At 40.3% G+C, this 13,298-nt stretch overlaps 1 protein-coding gene across 1 annotated transcript in view; it reads right to left on the reverse strand.

The window, feature by feature from the left end:
• The window catches only part of ATP8A2 (ATPase phospholipid transporting 8A2), a 589,227-nt gene that overhangs the window by 421,169 nt on the left and 154,760 nt on the right, over positions 1-13,298 (reverse strand). The window contains exons 8-11 of the mRNA XM_046664988.1: positions 11,393-11,462; positions 10,252-10,379; positions 8,940-9,051; positions 3,000-3,165 (exon numbers count right to left, since the gene is read on the reverse strand). Coding sequence (XP_046520944.1) covers positions 3,000-3,165; positions 8,940-9,051; positions 10,252-10,379; positions 11,393-11,462 — 476 coding nt within the window. The remainder of the gene's footprint in view (positions 1-2,999; positions 3,166-8,939; positions 9,052-10,251; positions 10,380-11,392; positions 11,463-13,298) is intronic.

Below are 13,298 nucleotides of genomic sequence, written 5' to 3' on the forward strand. Positions count from 1 at the left end.
AAATTCAAAAGCATGTATTCAAGAAAATCTACTAGGTGCCAGCACCCTGGCTGAGTGGTTAAGTTCATGCACTCCACTTCGGCAGCCCACAGTTTCACTGGTTCGGATCCTGGGCGTAGACATGGCACCACTCATTAAGCCATGCTGAGGTGGCATCCCACATGCCACAACTAGAAGGACCCAAAACTAAAAATATGCAACTATGTACCAAGGGGCTTTTGGGAGAAAAAAGAAAGAAAATCTTAAAAAAAAAAAAAGAAAGAAACAAAATCTACTCAATCTCAGTAAGTGGGAGCCTTTGACATTTAAGCCAAAGGCTATTTCTGCCTCCTTTCCCCCAGATCCATGTTGCTTAGGTTCTGTTCTGGGTGGGTGGTTGAGACAGGCATGAGGACTAGCAACTCTCATCTCCCCTGACACCAGCTCCATGTTGCATAAATTCTATCCCAGGGTGCGGCAGTCTGCTACCACAGAGTAGGGCAGGTTGTCAGGACAGAAACAGCCCAAGGGAACTGACATTATTTGGGGCACAGCATAAAAAAAGCCATGCCCAGGGCACTGTCAAAAACAATAGCAATTCCAGTGGCTAATAATCAGGAAAGACAAGCAACTCACAATACTAGTAGGGGCAAACAAAACAGCAGACTAGCCAGAAATTAAACAGGGAGATCTAAGGAAAGAAATGGCCAAGAAACCTTGCTAGGATCACACTCAACTCTAGTGGTCCAGAAGGTCATGTCCATGAGCAAGGCTGCATCTTCTCAGGAGAGACCAGAGAGGGTACTGTGAGCTACTAGTCCCTGACTGAATGTGGGGCAGGTTTTAAACTCCCCAGACACTGAAGGCTTCCCCAAGCCTCACACAGATCAAACCACAGAGGGTGGATTCTTACTGGCTCCAGGAATTTAAGCACAATCACTGACTGACTTCTAACCTAGGCTGACCTGCTAACCCAGAGTGACCCCTAGGAATTCAAGCTTAAAAATAAAAACAAGGAGAGGAGTGACTGCTAATGAGGATAGGATATCTTTCTTGAGATGATGATGATGTTCTAAAGTTAGGTAGTGGTGAACGTACTAAAACCCACAATATACTTTAAACTGTACATTTTAAGAAAATTAAAAAGTAAAAACACGGAAATGAAACTGAGCAGTAACATCAGAGGCTGTACACTACAGAAGAAAACAGACTTCACAGAACTAGTCCAGCCAAGTCACTAAAATAAACAAAAACAAGCCCCAGGAGGAAGAGGAAATCAGAATCCAGAGTTGCTACAATATATTATCCGAAATGCCCTGTTTTCAACAGCAAAAAAATAATGAAACATACAAAGAAACAGGGAAAAAAGAAGCAATAGAAACTGCCTTTGAGGGGGGCCCAAATGATGAACCAAACAAAGACTTCAAAGCGGCTATTATAAATGTATTCAAAGAACTAAAGAAAACTGTCTAAAGAATTAAAAGAAAGTATGATAACAATTATTGACAATTACAGAATATCAATAAAGAGATAGAAGTTTAAAAATAAAGAAGCAAATGGAAATTCTGGAATTCAAAAGTACAATAATTGAAATGAAAAAATTACTAGTGGAGCTCTACAGCAGATTTGAGCTGACAGAAAAGAGAATACACAAACTTGAATATAGACCAATAGAGATTATCCAATCAGAAGAAGAGAAAGAAAAAGAAATAAAGAAAAATTAACAGAGGACACTCAGAAACACATTAGGACACATCAAGTGACCCTATAGAAATACATATATAATGGAAGTACCAGAAGGAGAGGGGAATGAGAATGTGACAGAAAAGATATCTGAATAAGTAATAGCCGAAAACTTCCCAAATTTGATGAAAAATATTAATTTACACATCCGAAAAGCTCAACAAACTCCAAATAGAATAAACTTAAAACTATTGAAAACCAAAGACAATTTTGACAGCAGCAATAGAAAAATGACTAACATACAAGGGAAAAACAATAAGATTAACAGCTGACTTCTCGTCAGTACGATGGAGGCCAGAGAGCAGTGGAATGGTGTATTTAATGTATTGAAAGAAAGAGAATGTCAACCAAGAATTCCACAAGAATTCTGTATCAGAAAAACTACCCTTCAAAAGCAAAGGAGAAAGTAAGGCATTCCAAGATAAAAACTGAGATAATTTGTTGCTGTCCAATATGCCTTACAAGAAATAATAAAGGAAATGTGACACCAGACAGTAATTAAATCCACATAGAGAAACAAAGGGCAGCAGTAAGGTAATTATATAGGCAACTATAAAAGACAGTATAATTACTATTTTTTATCCTTTCTTTTGAATTTAAAAAACAATAGCAAAAAAAGTCATTATAAAACTGCATTGTTGGACTTATATGCAGATGTAATATATATAACAGCACAAAGGAGTGAGAAGAGAGTGAAGCTCCATGAAGCAAAACAATGACACAAGCTAGTAACTCAAAGCCATAGAGAGAAATGAAGAGTACTGGAAATGTTAAATAAGTAGGTTAATGTAAAACAACTCTCTATTTTTTTTCTTTTTTTGCTGCTTTAAGAGACATAAGATTACATAAAGCAATAACACTGTCTTATTAGGTTGATAACATAGATGTAATATATATGACAATAATAGCATAAAGCAGGAGAGGAAATGGATCCATACTGGAGTAAAATTTCTGTATTTTACTGGAATTGTTAGTATTAATCTGAGGTAGCTGCTGATAAATTAAGATTACACTGTAATCCCTAGAGCAACCACTAAGAAAACAACTCAAAAAATATAGTTAAAAAATAATCATTTGACTATAAATCCCCAAATGTGTCCATCTTCACTTCATCACATAACTCCTAATCTTTCAACTCTCCTTGAAAGGCTGGCATTATATAGAGTACCCAAAGAGAAGAGAAAAATGACATGGTCACCACACATAAACCATGCTTAGATGGATTTTCCAAAAGTAGTTTCATCCTACTTCAACAGGCAACCCACTCCAGAACTTACCCATCTTCTTGATGTACCAGTTCTTTCCACCTTGAGACCCATTCCAGTAAAGGGCCCCCACCGAGCTCACCAAGGCCATGACCAAGAGGATGCCAAACAACACCAGGATCTGCACATTGGTCACTTTCTCAACATTTGATCTCTTGAGAGGTGCTTTGGTGGAATTCTGTACAATAGCATTTAAAATCAGTAAGGGTCACAGAACAGACTTGGGGACAACGAGTGGGGAGAAAAGGAGGTAAGTTAACTAAAATCAACAAACAAAAAGTAAAAGATTATATTTTTTTGCCAAATAACCAACGAAATTAAAAAGTGTACCACTAAAATACACTGTACTCCTGAATCAACACGGCTAGTTTTAAGTAAAGAAGACAGAAGACATACTCTACCATTTTAAAGAACACATTTCAACTCTACATGATTCAATCTGGATGTAAGATTCCATTTTAGCATAAAATTAGCTACTTTTACTATCTTTGACCACAAGTTCTAAATCATTTAAGTCCAGTTTAAAAGAAATCAAGATATTGCTAATTCAAGAGAAAGTTAAAGATCCTATATATCATAAAAATCTAGAGAGAATCTTCAAATAACACAGCTCTCCAATTAATATACAAAGAGATATTTTTGAAGTACATATTTTCCCTCCAGCAGCTCAAAATTTGAGGAAAAAAGACACACACACACACAAACACATACACATCAATAATGCAAAATAGAACATCAACAGGTGTCAAAATAAATGGATGGACAAAAGGTGTGTTTGGAAAACAGTGAACAAGAAACAAGCAGGAAAACTCAGGAAAGCTCTAGTGGTCAGGAGAAATCTGGATGGAGTCCTAAATCGTGAACAGAATGTAGACAGGAAAGTAAAACAAAAGCAGAAACACAGCCTCGCCATCTATAAATGTGCATGGCCTGCTGTCTCACTGCTAGTGGGAAAGCCAGTCTACCGGGAGCAGAGGCCAGCGCTGGGAAGCGAGTTCAGAAAGATTCATTAAATCCACATTCAAGGACCACTGCACATCAGGCAGAAAATTTGGGACTACATCCCTCGGCAGTGGAAAAGTCAACAGAACTGTTTGCACTAGACAGTTATGCACCTGAAGTTAACTTATTAAAAATTTTCCAACGGCATTTGTGGTGAGCAGAAAAATGGTCCCTCAGTGATGCCCATGTCCCAATACCTGGACCCTATGAATATGTTACTTTATGTGGTAAAAGGGACTTTGCAGCTGTGATTAAATGAAGGACATTAACTTGGGGAGGTTATCTTGGACTATCTAAGTGGGCCCAATTTAATCATATGGGTCCTTAAAAGCAGAAAAAGAAGAGATCTTTTCCTGGCTACAGGCAAAGGGAGATATGACAGCAGAAGAATGGTAAAGAGATGCAACGCTGCTGGCTTGGAAGATGGAGGAAGCGGGTGATGAGCCAAGGAATTCGGGTACCTCTAGAAGGCTGGGAAAGGCAAGGAACAGATTCTCCTCTAGAGCCTCCTGGAGTGTTCCACAAAGGAATGCTGCCCTGCCAACACCTTGATATGGGTGAGACCTATACCAAACTTTTGACCTACAGAACTGCAACATTAACAAATTGCCTTGTTTTAAGCCACTAACTGTGGTCGTTATGGCAGCAACAGGAAACTAATACAGCCACACAGCCGATGATAATAATGCATTCCTGGAGGTGACCAGAGCCTGGGCTAAATCAGAAGCCAGGAAGTGGACGGGGCAGAGGGACAGGAGCTTCAGTCTGCAGGCCTCCTCCCACGACTCACGAGCCTTGTCTCCTTAGAGGCAACACTGATCTGCAAGACCAGGTGATTTGAAAACTTGCAAGGCACTAACTAGCCATAAAAATAGTGCCTTGTACCAAACTCAAGTCAGCATTCTCCTTCACTATTCTCAATCTATCTGACCATTAACAGAGAGAGGATGAAAATGTCTTTGAAAATAAGAATACAAATAAAGTCACAATGTGAAAATACAACCAACATGAAAATGGGAAGCAATTCATTCCTAAGTTCCATAAAGAAGGTCATACCACAGCATCGCTTATACTGTCTGAATTCTATCACCAAACCCAGAAATACCACTATCAAGCCCAATGCTTTCTGTGAGGTGGGGAGTTAGGGAATTGCTATACTGGCGATTTTGAAAAGTTGACTGCTTTAAGCATCCAAACAGCACAGCAGCATTTTCCTTTATAAACTCTTTTCTCCCTTTCACTTTAGCTCTCTAAATTATTTGTTCTTTATAGACTTTTAAAAAAATTCCTCCAGAATCTAAAAGGAAATCCATTAGTAAAGGCTGACCTATCATCCATCTAACGCTATCTAAAGGTTGATGGGGATGACACATCACCTCTGGTCTCATGGCAGAGCCAACGGACCAGTTCCAAGACTGCCTATACCAATCTTTTAAAAAGTAAAGATGATCTTATCATTTTTAATAAACATTCACGGGAGGCACACGCAGAAAAAAAATTATAATTAACATCATTCCTATCACTCTATTATTTTATTGACTTCTGATCTTTTCCAGTGGTGAACTGGACTCCTGGCCAGTTAACAGCATTAGAAAAAGTTATCCTTCATCTAACACAAGAGCCCAAACCTCAGGCTTCAACACATGCACTTTGAGGGAGCCAGCTCTGCGCACTCGCTCCCAACCCTGGACGTGTCCACTTGTAACGATGAGCTTGTAATGTTACATTCTGACCAGCATTGTACGTTCTTCTACACAATTCTTAGAAAACACTGCTCCTTCTGAGTAATGGAGTTCTTAGCTGAAACAGGCCAAAATGTCAGAATTTGAAAAAGCTTATAATTGACCTGAATTTTACACATTTTACTCTCTCCTAAGAAAGCAGTCAGTAGAGTACTAGTTAGAACACGGACTCGGAAGCCAGACTGCCTCGGTTTGAAGCCCAGCTCTCCCTCTCAGTGGGTGTGTAGCTTCGATAACTTACGTAGACACTCTGTGCTTCAGGGTCCTCATCTAGAAAATGGGGGCAATAATAGTATCTTCCTCACAGGGCTACTGTGAGGAATAAATGAGTTAATACATGCAAAATGCTGAGAACAATGCATGGGACACTAAGTATTTGCTGTAATTAATGTGATAATATCTCTCTTTACCGTTAAATCAACCAACGGAAATAGGAGACATGGAAATGTTTTTATGTGTAACTACACTAAATATGAAACAAGGGAACTTTGAAGAGTAGAAGGCGTTGAGGTGAGAGTTTAAAAAACAAAAACAAAAAAGTGGAACCCTAAAGCAATGGCGTTTCCTGTCTGTGGTCAAGGAGCACAAGTACAGACAAAAAATATTATTTCACAAACAGGATGGCTTCCAGCTACGTGTGTTATATTATATTCCTTTTGAAAGCTCATTATTTTTACTTGTTGTTTCAGCCCTAAAGGCACGGTGACTCCAGCACAGGTGTTTCTGGGGCTTTCCATTATTCTGTACTCGAACAGTCAACATGTCATACGCCTTGAAAAGAGGTTTATCCCATCCAGGGCAGGGAAAAGAGCCTATTGCACTCACGAGATGCAAACTTCCCGCGGTAGCTTAGTGCACACCCTACTCACTGAAGAGATGAGGGATCATTTTTAAGCGTAACTTAATTATCTCCTATGCCTTAGCCACAAAGCAGTATTACTAATGTATGTTCTAGAAAAACAGTATTACACCCTGAAAAAACAACCAGTGTACAAGGCATCTTGGAGAGTGATTACATTTGTAATATGCACAATCTGAAAACCAGCCTTGGGGCCCCGCCCAAATTTGAGCAAGGTCCTTGTGATCTCTTTGTCACTTCATCACAAAAACAGAAGTGATCTGTGGTTAGTGGAGCTCCAAAAGTGCGCAGCAGTGGCTACTGGCTGCGGACTGGGGAAGTGAGAGGCTACCGACGAGGTGGCAGAGCACTAAACTACTCGCCAGGATCAAACTTTCACGTACAGGCTGCTCAGAACCAACACACTTGAACCGTTATAATCAGCGCTTATGAATGGGTGAGGACCTGGCAGGAAGGATGGATCAGGCACATCTCAGATATGCTGAATGATCTTCATCCACCCAAGAGCTGCCTCTCAGCATCTACCAACTATTTATTTTTTTAGCTGCCATGGATGCCCACACACACACCACATCCCCTCTGTAACCATTGCACCACACTTGGGCCCTACCATTCCAGGACAAAACTTCCCTGTGTCCTCTGCCTCCTTCAGGAGCTCTTCTCTCACTCCTTGCCTTACCCAGCCAAGGACACTCCTTCCCTGAAATCTCTTCAAGCAAAGGGTGCTGGTACAGACTCGCATCCCTCAGAGTCTAAAGATGGTATAACTGAATGTATACGCAGGACGCCATAATATTTCTGACACTTTATTTTTCTAACGCCATGTTAAAAAATCACTTGTAAAATTCATGCCATGTGGCAACGCTACCTTCTGCCTCTTCCCTCTGAAAGTCCACCAACCTCTCAGTCGCTCCCCCTCAGTCTCTGAAGATAAGCAGCTGGCTTATGGTGTCTGTCTCTACCCCAGCCTCACCATGATCCCGTATTCAAATCACAGCACTGACCCATTGAATGCCCGAGTCTCTCAGTCTTTCACTTCTTGACGTCGAATAGCCTCCAACAGCTCTATCTTTAGCCTCCTACTCCCATGTTCACTCTGGGTCTCTCCACTCTGCAACCCTCCACCCAGAAACTCAAAGACAAGCACCTTACACACTGATCAATCAGTCACTCAGCAACTCCAACAATTTTCTTCAACTTCAATGAGCCTCTCAACTCTTCTAATCCTCCCTATCTCTCTTCCCTGTCTCCACTGCGTTACCCAGCTGGTGTGGCCATTGGAGGCCATCACTTTATCTGTTCTAATAAATATTTAACTCTCTCCTACATCACTTGGCCTCAAACAGTGGACCAACAAAATAGCGCCCCTTCTCCAATTCTACATCTAAAATGTGCTTCTTAATATCATTCTTAGTATCTAGTCAACTGACACCCACAAACCTGGGTTGGTTGACTCTTTCACATATACTCACAGCACTCTGTAACAACACATACTACAATTCTCTCTCTACTTTGTAATTCACTATTACTCCTTAGTCTACATGGCTCCAGAGGGTAAGACTGGGCCTTCCACTATTGTAGACATACAGCCTAGCACAAGACATGGTGCACGGTGGCCACTAAATATTTTTTAATTAAAAAATACAGCCAAATATGTGCTTTAGAAGTTACAGAAAATGGCAGATAAGCTGAAAAGCCAATTCTTATTAATAGCAACCATTAGCAAAATAAGATGCCAAGTGATACCACAGAAACGTAAGAAATGACACATAAGGACACTGGTTTATGCAGAATTTCAAAGTTTCCTGGCAAAATAAGTCATAATATAAATGTGAGCTGTAAATTCACAAACAATAATTTAAAAATTAACAGGTAGAAAGAGCAAAATCACTTTAATATATTTTCTCTGGTATATGATATGAAGAATAAACATGAGTTCAAAAACAACTGCTTTTAAATTGTCTCGAATTCAGTTAAATAAGACAATTTACTGCAAAATCCTAATTAATGAGGTGAGGAGGAAAAGTAGAGAAAGGAAATAAGGAAGTTAGAAGAATCCCCCTTGAGTCCAGAAGATAAAATCGGTTAGAACAGATTTTCCCCCTAAATCTGGAAAACAAAGACCATGGATATTTCAGGCAAGAAGTAACAAATATCTGATACAATAACAGAAATCCAGAAGAAACGACTTAAGGAACCAAAATAAAGGCACTTCCTTTCCAAATTTAAGTTCATAGACAAAATTGAGCTTCCTAAATGCAGCATCTGCATTTTCCACCCTCTACTCCATAAAAACAGAAAAAAAGAAGCCTAAAATCAGCATTGTTTTTCAGCAGAGAAATGTTTTACCTGCATGAGTTTGGTGTCGTGTCCAGTATAAACAACTATGCCAAAGACCCACTGAGTGTTCCTAAGCTGTGTACCTCTTAATAAGATCTGGTCAGGCCCAAGGGAAACAGGGCTAAAAATAAGAAACAACATTTATATTTAATGACAGTCTGACAGACGAGCATGAGCTTCCCCTTAAACATAAACCCACAAGAAATCAAATGTTTCCTTTAGTCAAATTTGAACTATTTTACTGGTAACAGGGGCAATAAAAGTTACCACTGGCTTAATCTACCCAAAAACGACCCATAAAAAAGCTTTACCTTATCCACTCACCACTACAGAAAAAGGCAGTTTTTTTCCTATGAAACATTAGAAGGAACTGTGTCTTTTATAACCCTGTATGAAACTCAACACCCAAAAAGGAAATTGCTAAAATAACCAGAAGTTTATTGATTTGGGAAACCCAGTTTATTTTATAGACTATTACAAGAAAATAAAAGCAATAAAGCTATATCACAGTTGTCAAAGATGATTTAATGATTAAATAAAAGCCTGATCGATAATTTAGAAATTCAAAATGGGGAGCCGACAGCATGGCTCTGCGTACTACATGAAAACCAAGAAAGCAGCCATGCTTAGTCGTCACAGCTATTTTGGGTCAATTCCCATGACCAGGTCCTTCCCTTTGGGTCTGTTCAAAATACAAAGCTGGGAAACACGGGTACGAAGCATGCAGAGTAAAGACGGGCAGAAGATAGAACTGCACCCCAACATAATGACAAAAGTGACTCTCAAACAATAAAACAAATGCCAAGAGGACAAAGACGACAGAATATGGACAACAGGGCAGTGACTATAATAAAGGAAGACTAATTGTTGTCCCTTTCATTCAACTTTCTAAAAACAAATGCTACTTAGAAGAATGCTTGCAAAAAAAAAGATGTTTCTCTAATAAATATATTAGCTTTTATACACCTCAGATAGCTCTCTTCTGCTTTTCTGGACAATTTTATGCAGCCAAAACCAACTGTCCTCCCGGGTAGATAATACACACAGAAAGAACAGGCCAGTTCTGTGAACCTCAATAACCCTCGGGCTATTTTCTCGTCAACAATCAGTTCTTTCTTAAATTTAAGGGAGGGTTTAAAATTGACTGAAATTCTATTTTGAGGAAAGCTCAGTCTCTCATATCTAAGCCAAACATACAGAAATATGCTTTAAAATATTATGAAACCAGAAAACAAACTGACATTTTCCAAAGCTCCAGTAATCCTTAGTCACATTAAAAACAAACAAACAAACAAAACACTAAGAGAATGGAAAACGATACCTTTCCCCATCTAAGTGCAGGTTTCCCGTGAAGTCATAGAGGTGGCGGTTGGGCCCTTCACATTCTACGGTCCCAGACAACTTCATCAGTACTTCCCTCGTTTGCATGTCGGCGGTGTGACTCAAACTCTAAAATGGTAAACCCAAAGAGGACACTGAACACAACCTTCCGGGTTTAGGGAAGACATTCCGCATCTCCACTGTTAATCAAAAGGAACTAACGAATCAGTTAAAATGGAGTAACTTGGTGGGGGGGGGGGGGGACGCTAAATCAAACTACCAGCCCCCTAAGATAGACTTTACAGGCAGCGTTTGCCACAGCAGCCTAATGCAAAAGTTTCAGAAAAATTCAATGAAGCAGCAAGTTAAGATTCCACCACTGTGCTGGAAACATCCACGTTCAAGCATTAACACACTCAAACACCTTACAGAAAGCAGACTATTAGCTGCACTCTGACACAGGTCATAAACATCAAGTATCCCTTTCAAACAGGATGATACGTAGGCCCAGTAACTCTTCTTTAAACAGAAAAAAATGTCTAAATCGAATACAGAAGGTAGAAAAGATATCTGGACAGAATTATCAAATTCAACTTTATGCAGCAGAAAATGTGTCAAAATGCCTAAAATTGTTGTTATATTAAAGACTATTCTTCATTCTAGAATTAAAATACATGGTAAGAATAGCTTTATTTAAGGCTTGTAAATTTTGTATCTAACACAATACTCTCTAGAATTAGAATCTCAATTAAAAGAACAATGTAAAATAAGGTACCCAGAGTTCGTCCACTGCCTCTGTCCACTGCAGAGGCTGTCCTTTCCACCACACAGCTCGACCTAGCTGAGGAGATCCTTTCCAACCTGCACTAACAGGCACAGAGCTCAGTAAGATATAAATTAAGGCGTGGTACCCTTCGTGACCCATACATAGATGAAGCCCACTTCTCCCGCTCCGCTCTCACTCTCAAGGAGTTCCCTTCATAATAAAAGGCGTGTTCTTCCCATAGATTCTATTAGGGTTAAGGCATAACTTTTTGTGGCAGAAAATTTTTTCTCTAGAAAACTCACTGACTGATACATGTGGGGAGCAGATTTGCAATTTGGGCTTCCATAACAACACAAGTCATAAAAGGTGACTTTACCTGACGTATTTTAAGGTTCGTCTCCCCATCTAGATTAGCTGTTTCGACATAACACATTGCCTGAGGTTCACTACGGAGAGAGGAAAAACACAGCCAAAGTTTAGTAAGGGCCCCTCCACAAATTCATAGCTCATAAAGTCTACTATGGAAACTACTTCTGCTGATCAGCCCTTCAAAATAGTGTTATAAACCACTTCAGTACTAGTAATTGATTAGAAAGACAAACACTCATCTTTGGGGTCCAACACCAATAGAACGTTGTCTGCCCAGTGACCCGCCCTGTTGGCCCCACAACATGGCTGCTTGACCTCCAGTAGACAGAAATAACTGAGGATGACTGAGAAGGGGAGAGGTGGGTTATGGGAAATGCATGACGTCCCCGCTGAGACCCAACCCCTGCATGTGGGTGCCCCTCAAAGTCTGATGCTTGGCCTGCTCCTGACCAAGAGAGCCGCCCTAGGCATGGCACATATAAACACGTCTTTTGAAGAAAACTACAGCCAGAGGCATTGAGGAATCAAGGCACGGGCTCAGCAAGACTTCTTCCCTGTACCTTGTACTATGTCAACAGGCAACTTTTTAATCAAAACACCTAATTTTAAGGACAGAAAACTCACGGGATAAAAATAAGCACAGCAGATATTATATTCCTACTTCTAATCTTCGCTTTAGGTAGAATAGTTAGTATGTGAGAGATTGGATGGTGCAACCCACTGGCTAAGCTAAGATAGCACTATCTTTATTGGCTGTGCGGCCTTGGCAAGCTGTTTAATCTCTCTGGGTCTCTCTTTTCTCACGTACAAAGTAAGGACATCAGAGGTTGTTGACAAGATTAAGTGAGATCATGTACTCAGCAGGCTGCTTGGCACAAAGCACAGACTCAAACACTAATGAGCATCCTGAAAACACGATGTCAGCTCACAAACAATCTCAGTTAAATCCAGGTTTTCAGAGGGTCACAACCAAAACTCATATCCCAAACTATCAAGTGATCCACATCTTACTATTTCTAAGAGTCTCTCTGTTACCAATCGGTGGGGACAAACATGAATCCTGCTCTGTGTAAATATTGGTGCTTTTCCCCCTCTATGGGCCTGGGATGGTCCTTTTTTAAAACCTTTTATCTCCAGCAGAAAATTCATGCTAAGGCTTAAAATCTAATGTGTGATCAAACCCAATAAAAGAAACACTGTCTGCAGTCAAAGAAGATGCAAACAGTGTGAGCACCTATGATTCCCAACAGCATGTAAACGTAGGAAATTCTAGTCTTCACATCGTATAATTTAATCTTGAACTGAGGAATAGAAGTTTATCTTATCCTAATTTTAGCATTCCTTCTTTGATATGTGCTTTCATGTGTCAAGCCAAGGAAAAGTCAAGGGCTGCACTGTCCGTTATTTACGCCGCTTAGTGGCTGGTCCCTTTCCAGCACAAAACTACCTGGAAAACACAGCAATGACACTTGGGCAGACAGGGGGCAAACTGTGGACGAATGAAGAGGAAACACCCTCTGCAGGTCATGTCTGTGCTGAGAAAATGCCCGTGGTTCTCTGAACAGCTAGTAAAGGGAGGCACTGAGTTCTGCGGGGAAGGCTGCTGGCTGGATCCAGCAGGAGACGGGCTCTGGCATCTCAGATATGCCGCAACCCGGATGTTACTGAACGCATCCCTCCGCTGCTCTTGAATGTTTCCCATAAATGAGGAACAGCCCAGAAAAGCCCTGAGACTAAGAATGAAAAAATGTATAAGAGTCCAGAAAAAGTACAAATGAATGAATGGTAGAAAGAAAACTTAGGGTTAAGGCAGGAAAAGGCAAATGACAAGTCATGGAAGAGGAGGCTGGAAAGAGAAGGATGGTGACCAGAGGGTGGAGCGGAAAGGACGGCTTGAGATTTCTGCAGCCACC

This window comes from Equus quagga, chromosome 6 (genome assembly GCF_021613505.1).
Source record: "Equus quagga isolate Etosha38 chromosome 6, UCLA_HA_Equagga_1.0, whole genome shotgun sequence".
Classification (NCBI taxonomy): domain Eukaryota; kingdom Metazoa; phylum Chordata; class Mammalia; order Perissodactyla; family Equidae; genus Equus; species Equus quagga.